Source organism: Sceloporus occidentalis, unplaced genomic scaffold (assembly GCF_023333645.1).
Source record: "Sceloporus occidentalis isolate IW3139 unplaced genomic scaffold, rSceOcc1.0.p SCAF_4, whole genome shotgun sequence".
Taxonomy (NCBI): Eukaryota; Metazoa; Chordata; class Lepidosauria; order Squamata; family Phrynosomatidae; genus Sceloporus; species Sceloporus occidentalis.
In genome coordinates this window covers 82,496,281-82,523,546 of record NW_028316984.1, presented here as the reverse complement: position 1 = coordinate 82,523,546, position 27,266 = coordinate 82,496,281, and the positions used below count along the sequence as shown (strand labels likewise).

The window sequence follows — 27,266 nt, the reverse complement described above, 5'->3', positions numbered from 1 at the left end:
GAGGGCTGGGTGGAAGGAGTCAGCCATCGTATGATTAAGGGGAGGCCATAGAGTAACAGAGCCAAGCATTCAAGAAGGGAAATAAAAATGGCAGTGCATAAGTAAGTTGCTGAACAAGCAGTAATGGCTCTGGGAGACAAGGTTATGTAGAGATGAGTGGCAGATGCTACCTGAGGCACTAATTCATTGGAGCAGCTGGCAGTCAATCAGTTTACCTGTTCTTCTCCCAATAGGTATTTCTTCATTCTGAGAGGAGGACCCCTGTGACCTCTCCTCAATCTCTCCCAAATGAAGAGAATTTAAAACCAGCAAGAGACTTTACAGCAAAGCGGTCTGTGTCAGGGGGAGAGCGGACACATAGTCGCAGGCCTGGACGACATGGACGCAGGGCACCTCGGGGCCATTCCCAGCTCTGCAAGCAGCTCTCCTACCACCCAGCACCAGGCAAGGTGCGTAAAGTTGTTGGGCGCATGGAAGGTGCTGCTCCTTCTGGCCGCAGACCTGCCCTGCAGCACCGCCTCTCTGTGGCTCAGCTGGCAGATGCTGCCTTGGTGGTGAGTCGAACCAAAGAGTTTGAGAGACAAACGGATTCTGAAAGCCCTCACAAAGTCCAATCACATTCTCCAAAAGAATCCCAACTTGGAGAAAATACTGCCGCCTGTTCCCTGACCTGCTCTCGCACACGGAAAATGGTACGCCAGGCCAGTGTCGACATAGACCCCAGTTCAGGATGAGGAAGAGCCCCTGCCTTTCTACTGAGTGGAGTCATCCATGGAGCTGAGGGGCAGCACAGAGGTGTATTTGTTATCATGGAGGCTTCCTCATTCTGCCTAAAAGTTAGTGACAGTTAACCTGGGAGAGGGCACTTTCAGAATGCTGCTTGGAGGAAGTACAGGGAAGAGGAATAGGGTGAGAACAGCTCTTCCAGAGACCTGAACTGTTCACAAGCTCATCTCTTCTTTCCATGGGTAACAGGCGGCACTGCAGGGCGGAACACCTGCACTCTTGTGCGACTTCATTCCATCCACTTATTTCAGGCTTCCTGATTGCCCTGAAGCTTGCACAACTCCAGGGCACCTCTCTTGGTTCCTTTAACTTGCTTCAGTTGCTACTACACTTTCAGGAGCAGTTGCCACTCACTGTGATCAAGTAGGGAACAAATTGCCATTACTTATTTTTATACAAACACACACACAGCCGCTGTGCCATGGCCAACTTTGCTCAATCTAAAAATAAAAAAGTTCACTCGCTTTCCACTCGTTGGAGTGTTAGTCTTGTCTTTTTCCTTCTAAGGGGTTGTTCTCACTAGGTGAAACCCCGCGTTCTGAATCGAATCCAAGGAGTGGCGTTCCTATTAGGATCCGATTTAAACCTAGAACGGTTCTAGAGCAACCCGCAATCGTCTCCACTACAAATCGAATTGTAGAGCGGAATAAAATTTTGATTCGAGTTTTCCTCATTTAACGCGTGTTAAAAAAACACTAGGGTCTGACCTACGTTTTTCCATTGATTCGATTTAGGAACCGGAGCATTTAAATAGGAACGACAGCCTTTGAAATTGTGTTAGATGAATGGGAGGAGCGGAGTGCGATGGGGCTGTCCTTGGGGGAGTTGCCCTTTCTGTCCCCATCCGTCTGGCTGTCGCCATTTTTGCTTCCCTCACCCCTTTGTCCGCTGTGGTCTTTCAATAAGAGATAAGGATTATTTTTATTTTTTATTTTAATGGTTTACAGGCGCTTAATCTCTTCAGCGCTTTAAGCGCCTGAAGTCCCGGCTGCTCAAGCGCCTGCATCTGCCAAAGGACTACAAGGCTTCCCCTGGTGGATTGCAACCTCCCCTCTGTGTGGGGAGAGCCCATTTCTAACGGAGGAGAGGCAGGAAGGGAAGGCTCCTCTCAAAGAGGCATTCCCTGACCGCTTGGGCACTGATCTCGCCCAGGCAGGGAAGGGAAGGCTCCTCGCGAGGAGGCATCTGATCTCGCCCAGGCAAGGAAGGGCTCTGATCAATGGGGGGGGGGGGGGATAGAGCCTTTCTCCCTCCATTTCTCAAATGGAATCTGCCTTCTCCTCCAACCCTGGAAAGAGAATCTTTGGGAAGAGTGCTCCCTCCCTGCTTTTCCAGCAGCCTCCTTCATTGATCTCTGTGCTCTCTGAAGGGATTCTCCCTGGCTGTCTTGGGAGACATGAAGAGGGGATGCTGTCCTGCAAAACCCATCCCATAGTTCCTCTGGAAAGAGCTTCGCTTTTTGCCAGAAGCCTCCTTCATTGATCTCTGTGCTCTCTGAAGGGATTCTCCCTGGCTGTCAATGAAATGGAAACGATGCCAAAAGATAAATCGCTTCCAAATATTCCAGATTAACGTTACGTCATTCTGACGTACTATTGATTGACAGCTCCAAATAAGGTATGGAGGAGAAGAATCGATTTATTTAAACACCGATTTCATGCCAAGTAGGAACGCTTGCAGGTAAAAACTTTGATTTAAATAACCAGATGGGAACGATGAACAAAGCGATTCGGATAGCGGGATAAGAACAGTGTTATTTTGAATCGATTTTATTAAAAACGTTGTATTTTAAATCGTTTCAAATCTTAAGTGGGAACAACCCCAAAGTATGTCCTGTGCAATAAACCTCCTTAGCAGGGAGAGAGGTCATCTCTGACGCAGTGGGGAGTTTATTATTAAGGACTGATGAGGGAACCAAGCAGTTGCTTTAAGCAACAGCCATGTGAGACGTAGAAATGGAGGGCTAGCCTGAAATGTTCTGCTGCCTGAGGCACAGGAGAAAATGGTATCTACTCCCCAATTCACATACAAGCGCAATGGCCTCCTACATTTTTTCTTGAGCATCCTACATTTTATGGCGCTTTGCCCTCCTTTGTGGTGAGGACATCTGGTCACCCTGTTTGAGCATTGGACAGGATGGCCAGATGTCCCAACTGTAAAATGTAGGATGCTCAAGAAAAAAATGTAGGAGGCCATTAGAACCGTAAAAGCTAAAAACCCTCATAGAAAAATAAATTCATGCTTCAGTCATGCTCAAGATGGAACACATTTAGAAAATTCCTGCTGGAGAGGAGGTTGAAATGGAGGACAGGTCCTGAAAAAGGAGGATGCCTGGGCACCCTACAACTCTGGAGACCAGGGTTCGAATCCCTTTTCAGCCACTGAAACCTTGGGCGAGTCACACTCTCTCAGCCTCAGAGGTTGCAAGGGCCAAAACCCCTCTGAGGAAACATTGTCAAGAAAAAAACCCTGTGACAGGGTCGCCACAAGTGAGGAACTTGAGGGCACACAACAATAACAACGCCCTCTATGCTACTTCCATGGCCTGTTTGTTTCCCTCCACTGGGGATAAGTGTAAAGGGAGGTTCTCCAGACATTTTGGACTTCAACTCCCATAATCCCTTATTGTAGGGCTTCTGGGAGTTGAAGTCCAAATCACCCGGAGGACCAAGCAATTGGGCTTGGAAGGAAGTCGGGGAAGAACTACGACAACCACAAGGCCTTGCGGTGAGGAGGAAGACGCATGCGCGGTACGCGTCCCCCTCGTTGCCGTCATAGGGGCCCGCCCTAGGGCAGCTGCCACGTCCCTGTTTCGCGGCGATGACGTCTATGGCGCGCGACGCCCCCTCCTCTTCCGGGCGTGGTCGCCATGGTGACGGCGGCGCCGCTCGGGCGATGCTGAGCCTGGGAAGATGGCGCGGCCCCAGATCATCCACAGCGGCCATTTCATGGTGTCGGAGCCCCACGCCGAGCCCGAGCCGGACCCGGACCCCGAGGTGGGCCTGAGCCAGGGCGGCCACGACGGGCCTCCAGGGCCACGCGCGGCGGGGAAGGCCCCCGGGGATGACGACGGCGGCGGCGGCGGCACGGCGGGCGAGGGGACGTGCCTGGTCTACCGCTACGGGCTCCGGAGCAGCGGAGCCCTCAACATCGACGCCTCGCTCACCAAGCTCTTCCAGTGCATGACCCTGGCCTACAGGTGAGGCCGGGAGACTGAGGCAGGCAGGGGCGCCTTCGTATTATCCCTCTGGGGGCAGGGCGCGAATCCTGGGAGACCTGGAGAGTGGGACTTCCTGACAGTACCCTTGTCTTCTGCTGCTCCAGAGAACAGGACCCAATGGAGCAATGGATGCAAGCTCCAGCAACAGAGATTCCAGCTCAACATTTGGAGGAACTCCCTGACAGTAAGGGCTGTTCGACAGTGGAACACACTCCTTCCTTGGAGAGTGGCGGAGTCTCCTTCCTTGGAGGACATCTATTGGGGATGCTTTGATTGACAGTTCCTGCATAGCAGAAGGGGGTTGGACTGGATGGCCCTTGCGGTCTCTTCCAACGCTAGGATTCTAACACAGAGCTGTGTTGTGTGGTGCAGTGTATTAGTCTGAGCATTCAGGCTACGACTCTGGAGACGCAGTGGAGGGACCTTGATGAAGCCACACTCTTCGTGCTGTAACTCCATTCTATAGATTTCTGGAATCATAGAATCGTAGAGTTGGAAGAGACCGCAAGGGCCATCCAGTCCAACCCCATTCTGCCATGCAGGAAATCTCAATCAAAGCACCCACAACAGATGGCCATCCAGCCTCCGTTTGAAGACTCCAAGGAGGGAGACTCCACTACACTCCGAGGAAGGAGTGTGTTCCACTGTCAAACAGCCCTTACTGTCAGGAAGTTCCTCCTCATATTGAGCTGGAATCTCTTTTCCTGGAGCTTGCATCCATTGCTCCAGGTCCTTTTCTCTGGAGTAGCAGAAAACAAGCTTGCTCCCTCCTCAATATGACATCTCTTCAAGTATTTAAACAGGGCTATCATATCACCTCTTAACCTTCTCTTCTCCAGGCTAAACATCCCCAGCTCCCTAAGTCCTTCCTCATAGGACATGGTTTTTGACTTATGGTGACTCTATCCTGGAGTTTTCTTGGCAAGATTTGTGCAGAGGGGGTTTGCCATTGTCATCCACTGAGGCTGAGAGTATGTGACTTGCCCAAGGTCTCCCAGTGGGTTTCATGGCCAAGCTGGGAACTGAACCTTGGTCTCCAGAGTCATAGTCCATCACTCAAACTAATATGCCACAGTGGCTCTTGTTGAAGATCATACAGGAGGAAAAAAATATGATGATGTTAGACCAACGCCTGCATTTTGTCAAGATGTTGCTGTTCTCAGTTCAGCTGTTGTCGGAGGGACATTCATGCAGGCAGGGCTTTCTTTCTTCTGGCCATGTGGGGACTCCTGGAAATAAAATTTAAGTGATGCAGGCTTGTGAACCTCTTGGAAGCCTGGTGTGTGCCTGCAGAGAGACATTCACCACAACCAAGTTGCTGGTCATGCTCCTTGATTGTACAAGGGACATGGACTTGCAAAAATAAAAGCTACATGAGAAGGATCATGCTAGATCAAGAAAGTGGTTTATGTCTCCAACACAGTGGGCAGAGTGGGAAGCCAACAGGCTGGATGGAAACACCAGCTCTGTTCTGCTGCTTATGTCATCAAAGACCTTTGATCCTGGAGAAAATATAGAGCCAACATGACTTGTAGCTATTTACAGCTATGATTTTATCTAAAATGCCCTTTTAAAGCTGTCTGAGTTGGTGACTATCACTAATCTTGTGCTATGTCATTTGACTATGCATTGTGTGAAAGGGGTTTAATTTGTTTGTATTGAAGGGCACACCATTCAGCTTCATTCAGTGACTATGGACTGGGAAAACTCTCCACTATCTCTTCAATACATGATGAATAATTTTATACATCTCTGCTATATTCCACATACTTTTTTCCCCTAAGCTGCCTAATGTGACTACTAGGTATTCTAGTGCCTTTAAGTTATAGATGTTTAACATCATTAAGTAAAATCTGTGCTTGCCTAGTTGCCTTGAATTCCTTAAGCAAGTGTTGCTAAAACAGGATTGGGCAATTTTAGCAGCCTAAGGGCTTTTTTCTCCCTAAGAGAGGCAATTTACCATTTCTTTTTGTCAGTAGAAGGGAAGCCTGAGGAAGGGAGGGCTGTCAGAGTCTACAAAAACAGCACTGGATAGTGTCTAAGGCCCTGTTGTTTCCCTTTGCCCACATTTGTTGTAAACAGTAATTACACTTAGGATAAGTCTTGCATTTCTCTTATGCATAATACCATATTAAAGTCTAAAACATACATTCCTGAGCACAACTACTCTGAGAGAGGTTGAAAATATCTTGTTGGTGTCATGTGTGAAAATAAAGTAGAGGGGAACAAAGCAGTCCTTTTAGGGTCAGAAGCAGACCAGCCATAATATAAAACGTAAGCAGTCTCAGCACTAACTGTGAACATAATAACCTGAGTGCAAAGTTTTGAGTGGTATTGCCACAAGGATGTTCAACATCTGACCAGCACTAGGGCTTCTCTATTATTGAACACAGATGTATGCCTGGTTGTTTATCATCATGCTATTCCTTGTGCCCAAGCAGAGTATACCTGTTGCATACATGTACTGAGCCAGTGTTTAGTGGGTTGTGCGTTGAACTACGACTCTGGAGATCAGGATTTGAATCTCTGTGGAGAAATCACCCACTATCAGCCTCAGAGGAGGGCAAATCCGAACTGCCCCTGAAAAAACCTTGCCAAGCAAAGCCTGTGATAGGTTCCCCTTAGGGTTGCCATTATTCAGAATTGACTTGAAGGAAAACAAGAACAACATCATTATGTAGAGGAATGGCGCTCAGTCAAATCTGGGATATCTGAAACACATGCTGGGAGTCAGGAGATAAGTTCTTATCTTTGTCACTAAACCTTCCTGCTGAGACCATATCTCTGACCCATGCAAATTCCTTTGGTTTCTTTTCTCTTTTTTCCCCATCTTCATTGTCTCTAGACCTGGCCTGACTTGTTCAATAAGCAGTCAAACACTTTAAAAGAAAGAAAGAAAGAAAGATTCCATTGCGTGTAAAAAGTAAAGTTAAATACTGTAATAGATATTTCTTCTTGGTAAGATAGTAGCTTGGTAGCCAGAGCTATGGCGTTCCAGGTTTAGAAACCTGCAAATCTAAATTTTTCTCTTTCATTTTTAAGAGGTAACTTTTAACCTACTTTGCAGAGATAAATTGAACATGTGATATATTTTTTAAATGCCTCTGTTCAAATTGTTCATGCCAAACAGGCTCTCCACCTCTGGTCTTAATGATCTTTGGGTTTTTCCCCAGTTCTATAAATAACTGAAATGACCAGTCCCTCCCTGGAAGAGACAGATATTTGCTGTAGCCAGTTTCCTGATCCCAACAGTGGCCAGTGTTTAGTTTTAATACAAAAAGCCTTACTCTAGTGTTTCCAAATTAGACTTTTATAATATACTGGCCAATGTATTTTGTGTATCAGATTCCAATACATTTTCAGCAAATTAAATGCTTATGCCAGTTTTAAATTTTGCAATACATAATACATTTTGCTTGGGTGGAAAAAATAATCTATAAAATCATTTTAAATCAAGGAAATGGACACCCTGTTAAGATATCTTCATTTGTTTGGAATTCAGATACCGTCATAACACTTTCCTTTTATCTAGCAGTCTTAGTGGAGGTAGAAAAATGGCAGTGGCCAAAGACCTGTGCTTGGGACATACAAAGTAGCCTCTAGCTAAAGGCTAAACTTTGGGACAGGAAGTATCTGCTGATTGTAAGAGAATGGCTTCTGCTGTCATTTCCTCTCTTCTCACTTTTTATTTTCGCTTATGGGTAAGCACAAAGTGTTCCAGCTATCTTAACTGGGATAGGTAGGGCAATATCCACACCCCTTCCTACAATTGCTTTGGCTTCCGCTTAGAGAACCTGCCTTTCTTTTGGCATCTCAACATTGCCAAATTTTCTAAGATATGAAATATCTGGACACAAAGAGAGTCAGCAAAGGAACATCTAAATAAGCTCCAAAGGGAAAAGTTTTACTCTAGGCTTCAATATTTGGCATATTCTTGGAAAATTATGATGTCTAGGGTCTGTGTTACTCAGATACTCAAAACTGGATTGTTTGGTCTGGGCTTAATTTAGTATATTTAATATATTTATTTAACTAATTTTCAGCTTTCCAACATATATTGATTTCCTCCTGAACGTATCATCTATTTTATAAGGTACCCTTCTGGACTAAGCATAAAGGCAAAAAAGTGCAAGAAATTTGACTACTTGAATGTAACAAATCCTCAAATCAGCCTCTCCTAATTTGTTGGTCTCCAGATGTGTTGAACTGAAACTCTAATCGGTCCCATTCAGTTCTGCCATATGCTTTATATTCAGGTAGGGCTGGTCTAAAAAGGTTCACCATTAGCTTTTTACTGTTGACCAGAGTCACAGAACATTATATAGTAGGCGTTTGCAAGGTTCTGAATTGGCCTTGTGACTGATCTGGAATAATTTTGGAAGAAGGAGCTGTTGTTGAGAGTCGGATATCTTTGTTTTGATTCCCTTTGTTTTTTATACAGTTCATCTGTGAAGCAGCTGCCAGGTTCAAAGTGTTATAGGACAGAGTACAAGGAGCTTGTCAGAAAATGGATTTCATTACTTTTGGCATGTCAGATATTTGTATGCTTTCATGTGAACATCAGAAGAGCTGAATGTTAGTGTGTATTGCTATTGATTACACAGGGTTTGATGACAACTAGTTTCACCTTGTAATCCTGGTGAAATTTTAGCATGTTACAATAACCTCTGCCCAGATAAGGTCTTTGGGTGGCTGATGATGTAGTGAGATTAGGTAGCTGGAAAGTGATACAGGTTGAGTGAGTTTCTCTTATCTGGAAATGTGAAATACTTCAAAATCTCAAATTATCCACATCGGTGGCTGAGATAGTGACACCTTTGCTTGCTGATGGTTCAGCGTTCACAAACTTGGTTTCATGAGCAACATTATTAAAAATGTTGTGTACAAAATTACCTTCAGGCTATGTGCATAAAATGTACATGAAATATAAATGAATTTCGTATTTAGTCTTGGGTCCCATTTCCAAGATATCTCATTATGTATATACAAATATTCTAAAATCCAAATTCCAAATCCCAAACACTGGACCCAAGTGTTTTGGATGAGGGATACTCATCTGTACTACATATGCAAGATATAGAGATGAAACATTGTGCTCCATTAACAGTGACAGAAAGAAATCACTCAAATAACTTCCCTCCTTTCATCAAAATGTTTTTGGGGAAAACCTTTATAGATCTGGACATTATTAATTGCAAAACATAAACCATTTAGCTGAATGTTTTCACTATATCCCATATCTTCCCAGAATAATTAGGTTTCTGTTCAGAAACGTTTGTCTAGCACTTGCTAACTTTTCACAACTGGGGTTCTGCAATGGTAGTGAATGGTGGTACTAGAAATAACCTCTGTGTTTGCATATCCTACAAAGCCAGGGCTATTTTATAAATTTTGTGATAATATCCATATGGCACACATTCAGTGCACAGAAGCTAATATCTAGTACTGCCGGCCATCCATATCCGTGGATTCCTTATCCGCGGATTCAAAATCCATGGCTTGAAAATATTTTTAAAAATATAAATTCCAAAAAGCAAACCTTAATGTTTCCATTTCATATAAGAGACATCGTTTTACTACGCCATTGTATTTAATCGAACTTGAGCATCCATATATTTTGTTATCCATAAAGGGTCCTGGAACCAAACCCCAGTGGATACTGTACTGAAAAATGATGTCCTTTCTTGTAAAGATACATCAGAAAAACCGGAGCATAATTTCCACAGAGAGCAATACTGGTCTGGGAAAAGAGCTTCTGAGACCAGCATAATTTCTTATATCTATTTATGGTCTTAATCATCTTCTAGACTTACAGACATTTCTTGATCCATGTCCCAGAGGACAGGATCAAATGTAAAATTGAAAGCTTTCATGGCCGGCATCCATAGTTTTTTGTGGGTTTTTTGGGCTATGCGGCCATGTTCTAGCAGAGTTTCTTTCTGACGTTTTGCCAGGCCCCACCTGGAATACTGTGTCTAGTTCTGAGCACCACAATTCAAAAAGGACATTGAGAAACTGGAGCGTGTCCAAAGGAGGGCGACTAAAATGGTGACGGGTCTGGAAACCATGCCCTATGAGGAAAGACTCAGGGAGCTGGGGATGTTTAGCCTGGAGAAGAGAAGGTTAAGAGGTGATATGATAGCCCTGTTTAAATATTTGAAGGGATGTCATATTGAAGAGGGAGCAAGCTTGTTTTCTGCTGCTCCAGAGACTAGGACCCAGAGAAATGGATGCAAGCTACAGGAAAAGAGATTCTACTTCAACATTAGGAGGAACTTTCTGACAGTCAAGGCTGTTCGACAGTGAAACACACTCCTTCCTCAGAATGTAGTGGAGTCTCATTCCTTGGAGATCTTTAAGCAAAGGCTGGATGGCTATCTGTCGGGGATGCCTTGATTGAGATTTCCTGCATGGCAGGGGGTTGGACTGGATGGCCCTTGTTCTCTCTTCCAACTCTACAATTCTAGAATGCTATTATTATTTTCACTTTTACATCCTTCTCCCTCAATTTGGCCTAACATCCTACATGGAACAGGAACGAACCATCCAATGTCATGTTCCAAACAAAGCATGTACAGTGAGTAAATATTCACGAAAGATTAGCATTTGCACATATTTTGTTAGGTTATTTTTTGTTGTGGTGGTGAGGACAGAATCCCCCCATAAGCTTCCCCTTACTGCACAAAACAGAGATAACTGTGGCTATATATATCTTATGGGGGGCAGATAACCTATATACTTTCTTGCTCCTCTTTGGTTTGTTTATACTTGAAAACCAGATACAAATGGTATTATAAAAATTTGGGGGGGGGCTTTTTTCATTTCTAGTGGAAAAATTGTCTCTCCCAAATGGAAAACCTTCAAGGGATTGAAGTTGCTGCAACGTGACAAGATCCGTTTGAACAATGCCATATGGAGGGCCTGGTATCTCCAGTGTGAGTAGCTTGATACAGGGTAACCTCAAGGGATTTTTTCAAAGAGCTCCTCCTCTCTTTAAGAGAGTATATGTTCTCTGTGAGCTCTACACCCAAGAGATTATTTCTGACAAAATTATAGCCTGCAAGCAGAACATCCCACTGACAAAACTCACATGTTTTGCTGCTGGTTATAAAGCAACCTCACCCTTTGTTTTGGGCTACCTGGAACTGTCCTTGGAGTTCATAGCTCTTTTTTTCTTTTCAATCTGAACATAGATGTGGAGAAACGGCAGAATCCTGTGTGTGGTTTTGTGACTCCACTGGAATACAGTGATGTAGATGAGCACCGCAAGCCTGAGGTGAGTAGAGGCTACTTGTAGGCTTTTCTGGCTTAAAGCGGTACCATAATCAATATTAATTAATTAATTAATTAATAATAATAATAATAATAATAATAATACTTTTATTTATATCCCACTTCTCTGTTACAAAACAACTGAAGTGGCTTACATATTAAAATTTTATACAAAGTACAATAACAGTGCATTATGCCACACTTTCCCCCAGGTTCATCATTTGTTCTTAAGTGACCCCTTGCTACTCTTTTATTTGACAGGCTGTCATCATGGAGGGAAAGTACTGGAAACGGCAAATTGGGGTTGTTATTAGGGAATATCACAAATGGAGGACATTTTTCCATACCCGGGTAAGTTTCTTCTCAGGCAAGATGTACTTCAAAAGACCTTCTTTCCTCACTAGATGATATTTTCTACTCTAGCTGTGTCCTCACACAATTCTTGCTATCTTAACCTCTCCTGAGATGTCTTTGGATCCTGAAAGATTTTGGATTCCTAGATCTTTGCGATACGGTAGTTCATTTATATTTCGGAATCAGTAGTCATAAGAGGACCTGGTGCTAGTAGTTAGCCTTCTATCCAAATTCTACAGGTGCCTCAGCCCAAAGGCTGTCATCTCCAGCTGCAGAAATGGATCCTCTTTCCATATCCCTCACTTGCACAAGAAGCACATTGGTGATCACCAAGCCATCTTATTATCCTAGTACCTCAGATATGTTCAAATGAGCTAACTGTGGAAACTGAGAGTCAAGAAAGTAACTTTTATAAAGTAATGAATTTCAGCCATAATTCCAGCACTCAACCCCTCCATTTAGTTATTGTTATAGTTGCATTTTGTTCAATACAAATTTCCTGTTTTTCAGTACAAATCTTTTCAAAGAAGTCTAAATGCCACAAGCTATACAGACTTCTCCCATTTACCTAATCATCACCCCAATAGAGCTTGAAGAAGCAGCAAGAAACACTGGACTTTACTGTACAAATCCCCTTCTCGCTGAAGTCAAACTTGTCAACACAAGTGAAATTGTTCCTGTTTCTGTAATAGCCATTACTGTGTGTCTTCGGAATTGTGTGATTGGGGCTTCCGCCACCATTGCACTCTCTTCTGGACACCCCCTTAATCTCTCCTCCCTGCCCTATGTCCTACTCAGTATGTCTTTCAGTTTTTAATATTTTATTTTTATTTATTTTTAATTTCACTTTTTCATGCAGTTCCAGAGCTCTGCTATGTGATTTATTTTTCTTTTAAAAAATTAAAGAAAATGAAAAGAAATAGAAAAAGATAACAAAGACGGGGTACAGACCGCCAGAAAGAGGCGGCCAGGAGCCATCTCTCTTTTCTGCGTAGCCGCGCCGCAGCAACCAAATTGCGTGACACAGCTACACAAGAAAAAGGAGCACTAAAAGCGGCTCCGTTTTGTGCAGCCGCAAACAGCCGGTGGCGCGCGAGCATGTTGCTGCTGCGCGGCAGTGATATCATCAATACGCGCGCCGTCTATTCGGCGCCACGCATCGAGGACACCTCGTCACATGCGAGGGGTGAGGGGTGTCTAAAAGCAGCGCCTCGCACGTGATGTGGGTGTCCTTTTTGGCCCAGCTGTACCGGGCCAAAGATCATCAGACTGCTTGGGAATAGTGATGGGAAAAGGAACAGAAAGAGGAAGGGACACTGACACCACATGACTGCCAATGTCCTGATAGCAAAGTTTTGCACCTGGGCACTTGTTCTGTTGCCAGGTCATTGATGGGTTTCCCTGTCAATGAAAAGGAACACTCTAATTGTCATTGAAGAATGAAGCAGCTAGGGATTGGAGGCGTTATTGTGTGACAGGTATCATCAAAGCTGCTTTTTTCCAGGTCTGATCATGGTTTAAATGCCGCATATAGTAATCTCCTGTATTTAAGCAGTGTTTATCATTTCATGTGGTCACACCCCTGCAATCGTAAAGGAACTAAAAAGTTACAATTATATAGCAAAAGAGCTGAAGTTCTTATTTGCTGAGTTGTAATTGTAAGGTGATTTAGTAACTTGTTATTTATTGGAAAAAATTACTAATTGGGAATGTATTATTTGTAGCTACTGTCTTCCAGGCTTTGGGTGTCATCAGTTGTAGTTTTCTCAGAAGTCTCTGTTAATAGTAACAGTCCTGTTGTTTTTGTTTTAGGTACAAAAGAAGCTGGATAAATTAATCTTTGGTCCTACTCAGGTACTATTTTTATACTTCATTTAGTCCTGTACCTATACTGAGGTTTCCCTACCTCTCTGGCAGATGCTGGAACTTGGAGCTTGAAGGTTGTCTGCACACACATAGCTTTCCAGCATTTAATTTGAATTTCCCACAATTGTACAAAAATTCACAGCTTTCTTCATCTACTCTGACAGGAAGCAGCCAGTGCTGTTTCAGGAGTGGAGCTGAACAGTGAAACGGCAGGTGGAAGTCCCATGGAACTTGACCCCTTGCATGATCTGGAAGCATTTCTAGATGCCATCTACTCCAGCCGCAACCCTTACGGTGGCCCCAACATACGTGGCCTTGGTAAGGGCTTTTTTTTTGTACAGTGCACCCTTTTTTTATGCGGGGGATCTGTTCCGGACCCCCTCCCCCGTGTAAAAAATTGCGTATGCTCGAGCCCCATTGAAAATAATGGGGCTCGTGCATGGTGCGGCGGCGTGGCGGTGCGCGGCATGCCACAGGCGCGTGCCCCATTAATCTTAATGGGACGCGCCACCCCTTGCTCCCAGCGGGCTCCCTCGCGGCTTTCAGCATATGCTGAAAGCCGCATATGACGCGGGCCTACTGTACTTGTTCATTTTCTTTGTAAGATTTGCCTGTTTCTTTGTTGTTTTTCTCATTTGCCTTCAAGTAGTTTCAGACTTATGGCAACCTTATCACAGGGTTTTCTGGGACTGAGAGTATGTGACTCACCCAAGGTCACCCAGTGGGTTTCCATGACTAAGCAGAGAATCCAACCCTGACCTTCTATCATAGTCTGATGCTTAAACCACTGCATCACACTGGCTCCTGCCACTTTCTTCCAAGGATCATATTTTAAAATCTTTGGCTCTGCCTTCAGGGGACATATAGTGAAGACTATTTTTAATGCTTAAGGTAGAGCGCCTCCCAAATAGACCCATCTTAGTTTGTTGCTGGGTTGTGTGGTGATGGATAGTATTTTGCTATGGGACAGAATGACTAAGGCCTGTTACAGACTGCCAAAATAAAGCTGCTTCGGGTCTCTTTGGAGGTATGCTGTTTAAATGATGCATGCATCCTAAGAATCCGGAAGCTGCACCAAAGCTGGACTCCAGTGCTTAGGAATGGAGTGAGGCTTTGGCGCGACCTCCGGACTCTTAGGACCCATGCATCATTTAAATAGCATACCTCCAAAGAGACCCGAAGCAGCTTTATTTTGGCAGTCTGTAACAGGTCAAAGGGATGTTATCTTTTCTCATCTTTTTGCCCTCAGCTCACCAGGGTAATGCAGACATGATCCAACCCACCCTGACCCAACTGCACCCAGTCTTTGGAGAGGAGTTCATGGACACCTTGGACCCTATTCATGGTAACATCATAAAGTCATCAACCTCATATGGCAAAGCTGAACTTAGTAGTCAGATGTTGCATGTTATAGGCAGAATTTGTGCACCCCCAGAAGCACTTTCTGAGGCTTGGGAAAGGGTTTTCTTGGCTGTGGCACTGTGATTATGGAACACATTCTCCCGAGACTTTCCTGATGACAACACTAGTTTCATTTCAGCACCATATTAAGTCCTGACTATTTATCTAAATCTTACTGACCATAGCACAGTTTAATTCACCATCACTAGCTGCATACTAGAATGTGGAGTTATGCTTTTAATATTGATATATTTCCGTTATTACTGTCTTTGTATTTGTTGTTTATTTCTTACCCTGAGATCTATTGATATAGGACAGGCTAGAAAAAAATTAAATGAATAAAGCCCTCTCCCCCCAAATAAATATAATTTCTGGGTTACTCTTGAACCCCACATATGAAAATCCTGAGAGGTTGACCTGTACCCTCTGAGCAAATAGTATCAGAGCTTTAGGTCACCTGAGCTTTCTGAGAGGTATAGCTTGTGAGAGGAAACATTCATGTGTCATTGCACTTTCCATTGTGTCATTAATTCGGAATTCTAGTTCATCCAAGATCACAGAATGTTGCTCAGGAAACATGGTATTTCCTGGTAGAACTCTAGAAGTCAGTAAATTTGTAAACATTTGCTAAATTTGTTGACTTCCTGTGTATTAATAACAGACTTATTCTCTGAGTGCTAGTCCTTAAGTAAACAAAATGGATTGAATAATCCTCAAAAAGGGAAACGCTGGGTGGATCATGAACCAAAATATTCCACCTTTTGTTGTATATCCCACTTGTTTCATATGTTTGTGTTGAAAATTTGTTGTTGCTAGATCTTGGGAAATGTTAACTGAAAGATAAAGCAGTAATCATTCTGTCAAAACCTCTAATATGTGATTTTTACTAGTGATATGTTTGGTTGTGGCTCTTGGTTCAGAACAGATTCCTTTTTTTACTCTAACCATTGGTCCATATTAACTCTCAGCTGACATTGTTTTGTGATCCAGCATAATAGCTTTTTTGTCTGGATTAGTTCCTCCCTCTCACTGATTTTCTTTTTCTTCCAATCTTTTATCTGTTTTCTTTGCCTTTACTGTTTGCAGTCAGTCTAGCAAATTCTCATTCCATCTGTCATGGTTTCCAATGGTTCAACCTTGCTTCTAGTGCCATTTCTGTTTCTTCTGATTCCTTTGAACTTTCCCCATCTGTTTCAACAAACACTGCAGAAAAAGGTAATGGGAACATTTGGGGGGGGGGGTTCACTCCACATATTCCCTCCACATGTTGTATCTGTGATCTGCAATCTAATGCAATCACTGTTGTCCACTACATGCAAAGTTTGTAATGACTGTCATGAATGCATGTGATGCAAGAATCTTGGTACTTCAGTGCACTTCTTTATATTAAATATCAGGACAGTGGTACTAGCCAGTGGTCATTATTTCATTATCAAGTGAGCTTGGAAAAAGTTTGAGGTACAGATGTGTACTGAATATACGGTATATTTCTAACAACAAATCTGTTGGCTGCTTTAGCTTCTTGTGAACCTGCATTTCACAATCTCTATATATCTATACTGATGGCACATATATATGCATGTTGTATTTGATATATTGTATCTCCACTGCTTCCATTTCCTCATTTAGCTAGGCAGTGTTCTACCCAGCCACTCCCCCCCAGCCAGTTTCACAGGAAAAATGAAGTAGGCAAGTTAAATTGTGAGGAATTCTGAATTTGCAAAATCTTGTTTATAACATTTGTAATGTGTGGTTGGAGCATTCTAGATCATGTCATGGTCCAGGTTCATTCCTGCCATTCCATCCCAGGATCCTGAAATCAATAGTCCCCACCTGTCCTTTATTTGATTGTCTGCCATATAGCTCTTCTGGATTCACCTGAAACTTATATCTCATCCCTCCCCACTTGCTGTTCTAGCATAGGGGCAAAACAGATGGCTCTGAAACGGTGGCTTGACACTGCTCCTTTCAGCGCTGGATCAGGCCCACAGCAGCCGCACGCCACTGGTCCAATCTAGTGCTTTGCTGTGCTAAAAAGAACCAGAAAAATGTCACTCCTTTTTAGAGCGGCAAACAGGTGCTCTTGCCACTGCAGCTTTTCTGCATTTCTTTGGCGCAGTGTGTCTAAACACTGTGCCAAAGAAGTGGCATGACGCTGCCCATTGGGCGGGTGGCATGACGCCAGTATCGGGGATGGGCAGTTGCCATGCCCTCATTCCACCCCAATGCCAGTGTTTTATGTCAGTCTGTTTAGCCCCATAGTCTGTCTTTGGATACTAACAGATAATGTCAGTGTAGTGAAATCTTAACTATTACATTATTCACACTAATCAGCTTGTTGTTTTATTTCTTGCTTTTCCTCAAGTGATATTACAGTTATTTTGTTCTTTTCACAGAATTCATCGATTCTTGTCGTTCTCAGCCTGCAAGCCAGGTAAGAAGAAAGATTTATCCATTGCCTTATTTCCTATTCTGGGACATCTCCCACTCTTCATACTTGCTGCAGATAAGCCATCTGTGAATAGGCTTTTCTTAGCATTGCAAAAAGTTGTGTGGTAGAAGTTCTCCCATTGGCTATATGTGTGTCTGTAGGATTTCCACTGCAGCTGCCTCCACATGGATTCAAACCTGAATTGAGGAATTGTGCTTAACTCACTCCTTTTCCTACATTAGGCTTCTGCACTGTTGACAGACCCTACTGCCTTGCCTGACCCAGATATGCCTGCTGTTGCCCCTGGTGCTACCAAACTCCCACCTCCTGGAGGCTCTCTCATGCCCCTGCCAATTTCGCTGGATGTGGAGCCACCTGCACCTCTGAATGGACAGCAGACTTTCCTCCCGTTCTTCCCCACTTCTCCACAGAGGACCAGTCCTCCACCAGCCACTTCTGACTTGCAAGTACAGCCTCAAACAACCTTGGTCTTCTCCGTTATCACACACACCGGATCAGAAAAGGACTCCTTACCCTCATCATGCCCACCTGGGGGGACTTTTGCTGTACCCATCTCTGCTCCCACAGCCAAGAGTGGGAGGTGCAAACAGCTGCAGCGGATTGCTTCAGTTCCCTCCTCTAGTCAACAGCTAGCACCTCCCTGTACCACCCTCACCCACCTACTTACAACTGGTATGTGCCTGTCAGGATGGATCTTCTATAAGGAAAAGTGGGGTGGTATTGAAACAGAACAGAAGCGGACAAGGGTTTGAAGGATCACATTTCTCCCCTTGGGAACTTAAGAGAGCTACACCCCCCTATAAATGTTTCACTTAAAAAAATTATACTTAAAAAACCCCCTAAAGATACAGTGAGGATGGGCTACACGAAAGAGCCTTTTACACAGAGGAGCCCTCTTCGAAGCAAAAAAGCAGAGAACTGTTGCTTATTGCAGAAGATGCAGAAACAGCATATGCAACAGGATGATGCTTCCCTCCCTTCCATTGAAGGGTTTGACTTTTTCTCTCAGAACTAAGAATCAGCTTTCTACTTCAGGAAAAAGTGAAGTTGTTTTGGCACATGAATTTCTTTCAGCTGCAAGTGGTTAGTCAAGGTGCAAGAAATTGATTCTTGGTACCAAGAGATAAAACAGAGTCCCCTCAAGCAGAGGAAGGGAGAAGCTTTTGCCTCCTGATGATCTTGTTTCTCCCCAAGGAGGCTTGGGGAGCTGCAAAAAAAAAGGGATAGGGACTGCTACTGCCTGTTGGCTGTGCTTTCTCCACCTCTAATAGAGACCATGAAATCCTTCCCTGATTCCCTGCACTTGTATTTCTGAACCAGCCTTTGCATTCATTTAGCCCTTTGCCTTTTTTATTGTAGTCTTTTTATTCCTAGACCTCAGATAATTGTCAGATAATAATCTTCTTCATCTTTGTTAGTCTTGGAGAGGCTTGGAAAGGTTTATTGGGAGTCCTACTAGAGCCAAGTTTTGAAACTTAGGCAATTTCATGCATTTCTAACCTTTATTTTGATATGAATGAGGACTTGAAGGTAACATTTAAGTTACACACATGGCTCAATTGTCACAAAAGCTATCTTCTGTATAGAAAAGATAGTCAGGGAGAAAATATGTTTTCACTTTTGTGTTAACTATAGTGTTTGAAAAGTTTTGAGGCTCAGGCTCAGGCAGCAGTGTCTGCATTTCATGGGAGATTCAGAGTTCAGCTCTGTGATGATTGTGAAAGGATTGTGTTGAATAGCTATTCACAGACTAGTTTACAGCAGAGAATAGCAAAACAGTACAGTTTGTCACATATGTCAGAGCAAAAGGTTCCACCTAGATTATACTTTCTATTATAGATTTAAGGGCAGGATGTAACCAGTACTGATATGTATGTATGAAGGTATGTGTGATTACTTGCAGTAGGAGTGTAACATTATGCCAATCCCTCTCCCCAGCTGCTTTCCCCAAAATCTAAAAGTAGTTCATATTATAGTGAATGGGAAATTACTGTTTGGAAAAGGAGAAAAAATTACCAGCTGCTTTTGCTGAAATTCCTGTTTTAGTTTCCTTTGTGGTCCTCCAGGCACTGGTTAAAGCTGGTAGCTTTGCTGCATGAGGTAAATGGAGCCATTTACTGTAAATAAAGCCTGTGATTGCTAATATTTTTCTAAAGGCTGTATAGCTCAACACAGAAATGTTTAGCTTAGTAGCTGAAGTGAACTGAAACCTCTGAAGAACAAGATTCATCCTTAACAATAAAGATTTGACTGTTTTTTAAAAATTATTATTATTAATAACAGTAAAAGAAAGCTTTATTTATAATACCCCTTTCGCACAAAACAAAAAAGCAAATGGGCCCATAGTAATTTTCTAATTCTGTTAATCTTACTGTTTCACATGGCAGTGCAGTACAAGTCTGTCAATAACTTTTTGTAGTTGTTTTGAACAGGTGAGATGTCAATATTTTAATTTCTAATAAATAAGCAATGCAAGAACACAAGCTGTACCCACAAAAGTTTGTTCTCTATCCGTTACTTGCCTCTGCTCAAGATTCAGACATCATAAATCCTGTCCTCCATGCCTACCAAGTCTATGGCTGCATCCACACTGCAGAAATAATCCAGTTTGACACCACTCTAATTGCCAGTGCTATGGAATTCTGGGAAACATAGTTTTGTGAGACATTAGTCTTCAGAGCTCTGCTCTGGTGCTGCAACAAACTACACTTCATAGGATTCCATAGCATTGAGCAGCAGCAGTTAAACTGGTGTCAAACCGGATTATTTCTGCAATGCAAATGTAGCCTAGGTGGACACCAGGGAGTAATTGCAGAAAATTTCCCAATCATTATAGGGAATTCAAATAAATAACCTTGGTTTACATATTCATTTATGTTGGGTTGGGTTGGATCTGATAGGCCTGCATGGCTAAGTCAAAGCAAATGTATCCTATTACAATATTAATCTATTACTGAGTATTTAAATTGATCTTAATTCAGAGATATAGCTGTGTTAGTCTTTAAAATCAGTATGTAAAGAGATCTTGTATCACCTTTGAGACTAACTGAAAGAAAGAAGTTGGCAGCATGTGCTTGTGTAGACTTGCGATTTCCTTATATGCATTTGGATACCATCTTCAAATGCATCAGAGGAAGTGGTCTCAAGTCTACGAAAGCTCATGCTGCCAACTTCTTTCTTTCATTTAGCCTCAAAGGGGCTACAAGATCTCTTTACATAGTAAAGTGAGCTTGTTAAGCTACAGGGTGTGGGGCTGTTCCTTGACCAAGCTCTTTGGTCAGCCAGTTTTGGAGTGAGAAGGAAATGTAGAATCTGGAAGAACAAGAAAGAACTTTCTCCCTCTCTCATCTCTAGGTCCTGCCCCACTGCCCCTCACTTCAGTCATGAATTCTGCACAGGTAAGGGAGCTCTCTTCCATCTTCTGGAAAGGGTAGGACTGAGCAACTGTAGTGCTCCCACCTTCCTTCTGCCATGCACCCTCTTTGCTTGGAGGCTTCCAACAGATGTCCTTATAGTCTCTTTCTTGGGTCAACAGGCGCGTGTTCTCTCTCTCTTTCTCTTTCTCTCTCTATCTCTCTACACCTCTCTCTTCTCTCCCTTCCCTCTCCTCTCTCTTTTTCCCCTTCATTTTTACTTTTCTCTCTTAACTCTTCCTTTTCTTTCCCACAGGCTTGTGGCACCCAGAAGCTCTCTGCAGATGCCTTACTCAACTCAGTTTCTGTCACAGAAAAGTTTCCTTTGCCTGCCACTGCCTTCCCTGATACAGGTAAATAGGCTAGATATGGCTATTCAGAGATACAGAATTCAAAGGCTAGAATTCAAAGATATAGCCATGTTAGTTTGTGGAATCAGTATGTAGAGATCTTTTAGCACCTTTGAGACTAACTGAAAGAAAGAAGTTGGCAGCATGACCTTTTTTAGACTGAAGTCTACAGATGTATTTTTGATCTGAATGCATCTAAGGAAGTAGACTTAAGTCTACAAAAGCTCATGCTGCCAACGTCTTTCTTTCAATTACTCTCAAAGGTGCTACAAGATCTCTCTGTGGCTAGAAACTCACTTGGCTTTTCTTAGCACTGTCTTGTCTTCAGTTGCTGGATTAGTCCACATATCACACCAACATGGAAATTGGGTATGCAGCTTAAAGGAAACCACTTATCCCATTCATTGTTTTTGGGATTCTTTTAGGTGCCAAAACTAGTGAGAGAGCTGAGGAGAAAATTCTCAACAGTCCCCAGGAAATGTACAAGCATCACTCTGCCAAGGTATTAGAAATATCAGTTTGCCTCCACATCTAATTGTCATGATCCAGGATGGGAGAAGAAATTGACAGAATATACCCAAAGGGTCAGGTGCATAGGCAGAAGTTTGCCTGATCTGACTAGATTGTCTTTTGCAGGGAAGCTGTCTCTCCAGTTTTGCTTCTTCTGATTGTGCTCGCCGTATGATCATCAGTTCTGGCTTCAACACTCTTGCTAGTCTGGTGCTGCCTGGGTCTGATCAGACCAATGCTAAGGTATACATCCCCTCCCTGAACCAAAGGGATATCTTGGCCATTGGTCCAGTTTTTCTGGTTTCTGTGGCGCTGCTGCTAGAGTTGTTCCTGCTGTCATTGTCTTTCTGACCTATTTTACATCTTTGCTCTGCCCTCAGCTCAGCAAAGCACTGTTACTGCAAAAGAGTGTAGCTTACGTCAGAAGATTGCAGCTGGAGCGCCGACAAGCTCAGGAGACAGTAGAAAGACTACGAAATGAGATTGAAGAGCTGAGCACTGACATTGAGTGAGTTGTGGAGTAGGCTAGGGCCACTGGATTAAGGTTAAGGGACATACATTTTTGGCTTCATTTTTAAAAGTGTTCTCATGTGAACTGGCTGTGCTCTTTTGCTTGCAGAGGGTTCCAGCGCCAGCTTCCACCTAATGGAGCGCCTGTGTTACCCCGACAATCAGACCGGGCTTCTCAGCTCTATGAAGAATATGTGCGCCAGCGCACCTTGCAAGATTGGCGCTTCTGGCTTGTATCCACCAGCAGTTGGGGGGATGGGAGGCTCTCAAGTGCAGCAAAGGGAGCAATTACATAACAGAGGTACCCTACCAAGTATAAAATGTGATGGGGACACTTAATCTATGTAGGCTCCTTAACACTCTCAATCTACAGTTCAGCATGGTGATTAAGCCTCTGTTTGAGAGCTATACTAGAACAGTGAACACAGGCAGCATCAAGGAATTCCGCAGCTCAGTGTTGAGCTGGTTGGAGCAGCACTGCACCTTGCCCATCTTGCGTCCTGGTATGTATGGGTCAGATGATTGGAACTCAAAGGTCTGTCCCTTCAGCACTAGTTTTGGCTGAACTGTATCGGCTGCTGTTATGTTTTCTGGCCCAGTTCAAATGGCACATTTTGGCCTATAGAGTCTTAGTGTAATTTGAGAACCCATCTCCAATGATGAACGGGCCTGTATGCTGAAATAAACATCTGCGGCCTTCCTCATATATGCTATACTATGTGATAGGTTCCTAGTCTCAGTACTATCATCCCGGTTTTCTTTTACTCCCTGACATTTGATGGATATGCTTGGCTAATAGTTTAAAAATTGGTTTTATGTCATTTGATCATTCCTGTGATTTGATGATTTTGTGAGAATGTCACAGGATGCGATTTCACCTTCTAGATATTTGTTTTTATTGTTCTCATTAACTTTTGTATATTTAATATTTTAAGATAAGGGGAAAATCATCAAATTAAAATAACAGTAACTACTATTAATGGTGGTGGTGGTGGTGGTGATGATGATGATGATGATGATAGATAGATAGATTCCTGCCTTGCTAAGATTGTAGACATCATTGCCTGACTGTTGAACACTGATTCATTTCATGTGTAGGAGATAATATTCCAAGCAGTCTGACTTATCTGTAACCTTGGAATACTGGCTGTTGTAGTTTTGAAAAATCTGGCTGGATTCTAGGTGTCACAGTTGTGTTTTAACAGATCTCTTCTGACACCTGCCCAAGACTCAGGAAGATCCCTGTTGTCAGGATCAGGTTTATTCATCATTTTCTGTTTTTTCTTCCCACAGCTATCTCTGGCTCCCTTTTAAAACTCAGCAAGATCACCTCCATATTGACTCAGCCAGCCCAATTGCCTGAACAAGCCCTTCAAGCAGTATCTTGCCCTCCACACTGCAAAGGCAACAGCTAGGAGGAAGACTGGGTTCATTTGTATGTGAATCTCCTAGACTAGGCCAGATTCTGTCAGGACAGCAAACAGCAGGGACCTCTAACTCAGGGATTCCTTTGTCTTGCGAAGAATGCTGTTCTATGTGGCAGTACTGGGGCTCCTGAATGCTAGATCAGGCAGTCTCTCAGGTTTCATTTTGGTGCTGGCTATCATCTTGACACTTGGCCTTTTGCAGAACAAAGTGTGGACTTCACATGGTAGAGTGAGGGATGTAGAGGCATGGAGTCAGAATATAGATGAAGTCTCTTAGAAGTTGGGTGCCAGGCATGGCTTCAGCCACTTTTGGAACTTGGATAGCAAAGAGGTTGGAGTGCTTTCCCTTTCCACTGCCCACCAGAGGGCAGTGAAGTGTCTTGTAGGCACTCTTGTTACAGAGTGTGTACTGTAATTAGTGGCTTTGTTTCTTGCTGAATGTGAGAATACTCCAGCAATCTTCACAACAATCTTTTCATGGTTAGGGAAGAATTCCCTATGTGCTACAGTATGATGGAAAATTTCTGCCATGTAATCTTATCTGGCAACCTCTTCTAAGTACAGTTCATCCATTTCCCCCATTTTCATTCCAGTTCAGAGAGCTTACAGAGGAGTGTGCATTTTCAAGGCATCTGCTGGATTTCTGCCTGAGAACAGGATATGGCTTCTAGTTCATCTGAATTATTTATGCTTGGAGGGATTTCTCCCCCAAACACACATACTGTAGCACATAGGGAATTTATAACCTTTATAACCAGAATGGAAAATTTGAATTGCCTGGGGGCAAGAGGCAGATTTGGACTCTTTGATAGGTAAGGGTTGTTTCATAGTTATACATTCTATTCAGGCATAAGCCCATTTAGCTCAGTGGGGCTTACTTCCTAAGCATTACACAACTCATTAATCCTGCTTTCTTGCATTCCCCAGCCTAGCTTGCTTGTCTCTGCCTCTGTTACAGATTACATAGAATCATGGAGTTGGAAGAGACCACAAGGACTATCCAGTCCAACCCCCTGCCAAAGCATTCACGATAGATGGCAAGCCTCTGTTTAAAGACATCCAAAGAAGGAAACTCCACCACACTCCAAGGGAGTCTGTTCCACTGTTGAACAGCCCTTACTGTTAGAAAGTTTCTCCTAATCTTTAAGTGGAATCTCTTTTCCTGTAGCTTACATACATTGCTCCAGGTCCTAGTCTCTGGAGCAGCAGAAAACAAGCTAGCTTTAATGTGACATCCCTTCAAGTATGTAAACAGGGCTATCATATCACCTCTTAACCTTCTCTTTTCCAGGCTAAACATCCCCACCTCCCTAAGGTGTTCTTCATAGGGCATGGTTTCCAGACCCTTCACCATTTTAGTCGCCCTCCTTTGGACACACTCCAGTTTCTCAATATCCTTTTTAAATTGTGGTGCCCAGCACTGGACACAATATTCCAGGTGGGGCCTGATCAGAGCAGAATAGTGTGACACTATTACTTCCCTTGATCTAGACAAAATACTTCTATTGATCCAGCCTAAAATTGCATTGGCCTTGTTAGCTGCTACATCACACTGTTGACTCATGTTCAATTTGTGTTCTACTTGGACTCCTAGATCCCTTTCATATGTAGTCTCTCGTTCAGCCAGGTGTCACCCATCCTATATCTGTGTATTTCATTTTTCCGCCCTAAGTGCAGTACCGTACATTTCTCCGTGTTGAAATTCATTTTGTTAGCTTTGGCCCAGTTTTCTAGTCTATTCAGGTCTTCTTGAATTTTGATCCTGTCCTCTGGGGTATTTGCTACTCCTCCTAATTTGGTGTCATCTGCAAATTTGATAAGTATGCCCCCAATTCTGTCATCCATGTCATTGATAAAGATGTTGAACAGCACTGGGCTCAGGACAGAACCCTGTGTGACCCCACTAGTCAGTTCTCTCCAGGATGAAAAGGAGCCATTGTTGAGCACCCTTTGGATTCGGCCAGTCAACCAATTACAAATCCATGTAATGGTGGTTTGGAGCAAAACATACTTTGTGCTCTTCTTGCCACACTTTGCTCTAAGCTAAATGCTAGTATGTGCAAATACTCTGACACCTCCTGAAGGTAATATGATTGTGGGAAATACAGCATTTACGATGCCGTGTCTCCACAACTGCAGTCATATGAAAGCAGCAACTACTTTTAGAAATAGAGAGGCCCCGCTCCTAACTTCCAGGCTAGAATTCAGTAGTGCCTATTGGAAGGCAACTATCAGTCTGTTTCCATTCATTAAATTCTTTTAAACTTGGGTTATACAAGTGTTGGTAGAATCTCAAACAGCTCAAAATATTTTGGTGCCCCCTCACCAATAAACACAGGACATCTTTTAACAAGTTACAGTATTCTGCATCATCTGCATAGCTCTTTTTAGTTCCATTTTTATTAATATCTGAAATATATGTTTTTTTAAACAATGAATACTAGGGAGTCGTGTTATTTTCTCTCCAAGTTTATTAAAGAAAATTTCTTGAAACTGTGAATACAACATGAAAGTTTAAAACGTGACGTAGAAACACATAACTCGTTAACCATTAATGCCCATAAGAAGAGTAAACCCGTGTAGTAACTAAAACAGAGGTAGCAGGCAGAACTGTACGGGCATTGTTGAGTTAATTCCCTCCAGCATTACCAGCGTTGTTAGCAGGTGGTGCAGTAGCACCCTGTGGGAGGCCCCCAGCTGGTGGGTTAGCAGGTGGATCTGGATGACCAACCATACTCACAGCAGCCCCTGTAATAGCTGGATGATTAGCAACTAGCTCTAACAGTCCAGGCACACTTCCAAGTTCCTCTCGTGTCGGTGGAGAACTGAGATCAGGCTGAGGAGCACTTTCGTAGTAAGATCTAATCAGATCTTCAATAAAAGCCCTATTTTGAGCATCTTTGACAAATCCACGGCAGTCTCCCAAAGTTCTATCTCCACTGACTATCAGTAGTCGACCACATATCCAAGATAAAAATTTGTATCGAGTAGATCTCACAATGCTTAGATCTCCTCTGTATCCGTAGTAGGGGTTATCTCCAACAGCCTGTAATGCCCTGACAGCATTTGCCCATTCATCTGGATACATTCTAATAATCATATGCCATGGAAACAGAGGATGGGTATGAAGGGCCCTTGCAATGACATCCAGCGATGTGAGTCCTGATCCTGCTGCCTATGCAACACAGACTCTAAGTCTGATAGCCACAGCCAGGATGTAATTTAGCAATCTCCTGAACAAAGGCGCAACATTGCAGTCACCTACTAGTACCCCAAAATTCGCCCAAGTAGTTGCAATCTCAGATCTATTGTTCAGTAATCCCAGGCATGCTTAAATCTCTTTGAATTCTTGTCAACTTTGGCCCTATACAGACAGGCCAAAATAAAGCTGCTTCGGGTCACTTTGGAGGTATGCTGTTTACATGATGCATGCGTCCTAAGAGTCCGGAAGCTGCACCAAAGCTGTGCACCAGTCCTTAGGACTGGATCATGGCTTTGGTGCGGCTTCCGGGCTCTTAGTACGCATGCATTATTTAAACAGCATACCTCCAAAGTGACCCGAAGCAGCTTTATTTTGGCCTGTCTGTATGGGGCCCTTGCTTGAGTAATCTCACCTCGGAAAGAGAATGAAATGATACACAGAAGAATTGGATAGAGGCTTTGTGCATGTTGTCTTTCTCCAATACACTGGCTCATTTGATGGAA

At 43.3% G+C, this 27,266-nt stretch overlaps 2 protein-coding genes across 3 annotated transcripts in view; both read left to right on the top strand.

The window, feature by feature from the left end:
- SSH3 (slingshot protein phosphatase 3) overlaps positions 1–1,244 on the top strand; it is a 31,850-nt gene extending 30,606 nt beyond the window's left edge. Inside the window, exon 14 of the mRNA XM_089520585.1 lies at positions 234–1,244. Coding sequence (XP_089376711.1) covers positions 234–734 — 501 coding nt within the window. The 3' untranslated portion in view covers positions 735–1,244. The remainder of the gene's footprint in view (positions 1–233) is intronic.
- A 2,414-nt stretch (positions 1,245–3,658) lies between these two features.
- Positions 3,659–26,983, top strand: LOC149314136 (MLX-interacting protein-like). Of its 2 annotated transcripts, XM_089520583.1 has the most exons (18): positions 3,659–3,985; positions 10,835–10,941; positions 11,200–11,282; positions 11,540–11,629; positions 13,445–13,486; positions 13,663–13,816; positions 14,748–14,843; positions 15,986–16,114; positions 17,296–17,333; positions 17,573–18,023; positions 20,706–20,749; positions 21,021–21,117; positions 21,540–21,616; positions 21,751–21,867; positions 22,005–22,132; positions 22,244–22,367; positions 22,508–22,637; positions 23,428–26,983. In XM_089520583.1, the coding sequence occupies exons 1-18, from the start codon at positions 3,699–3,701 to the stop codon at positions 23,547–23,549; spliced, it is 2,316 nt and encodes a 771-aa protein (XP_089376709.1). In that variant the 5' UTR covers positions 3,659–3,698; the 3' UTR covers positions 23,550–26,983. The 2 variants fall into 2 exon arrangements, with proteins under 2 accessions (XP_089376709.1, XP_089376710.1); XM_089520584.1 differs by lacking the exon at positions 15,986–16,114.
- The last annotated feature ends 283 nt before the right edge of the window (positions 26,984–27,266 follow it).

Coding starts and splice junctions, on each gene's coding strand:
- LOC149314136 (XM_089520583.1), top strand. CDS start 3,699: ATGGCGCGGCCCCAGATCATCCACAGCGGCCATTTCATGGTGTCGGAG. Junction 21,868..22,004: donor CTGATCAGACCAATGCTAAG/GTATACATCCCC, acceptor CTCTGCCCTCAG/CTCAGCAAAGCACTGTTACT. Junction 22,133..22,243: donor GAGCTGAGCACTGACATTGA/GTGAGTTGTGGA, acceptor TTTTGCTTGCAG/AGGGTTCCAGCGCCAGCTTC.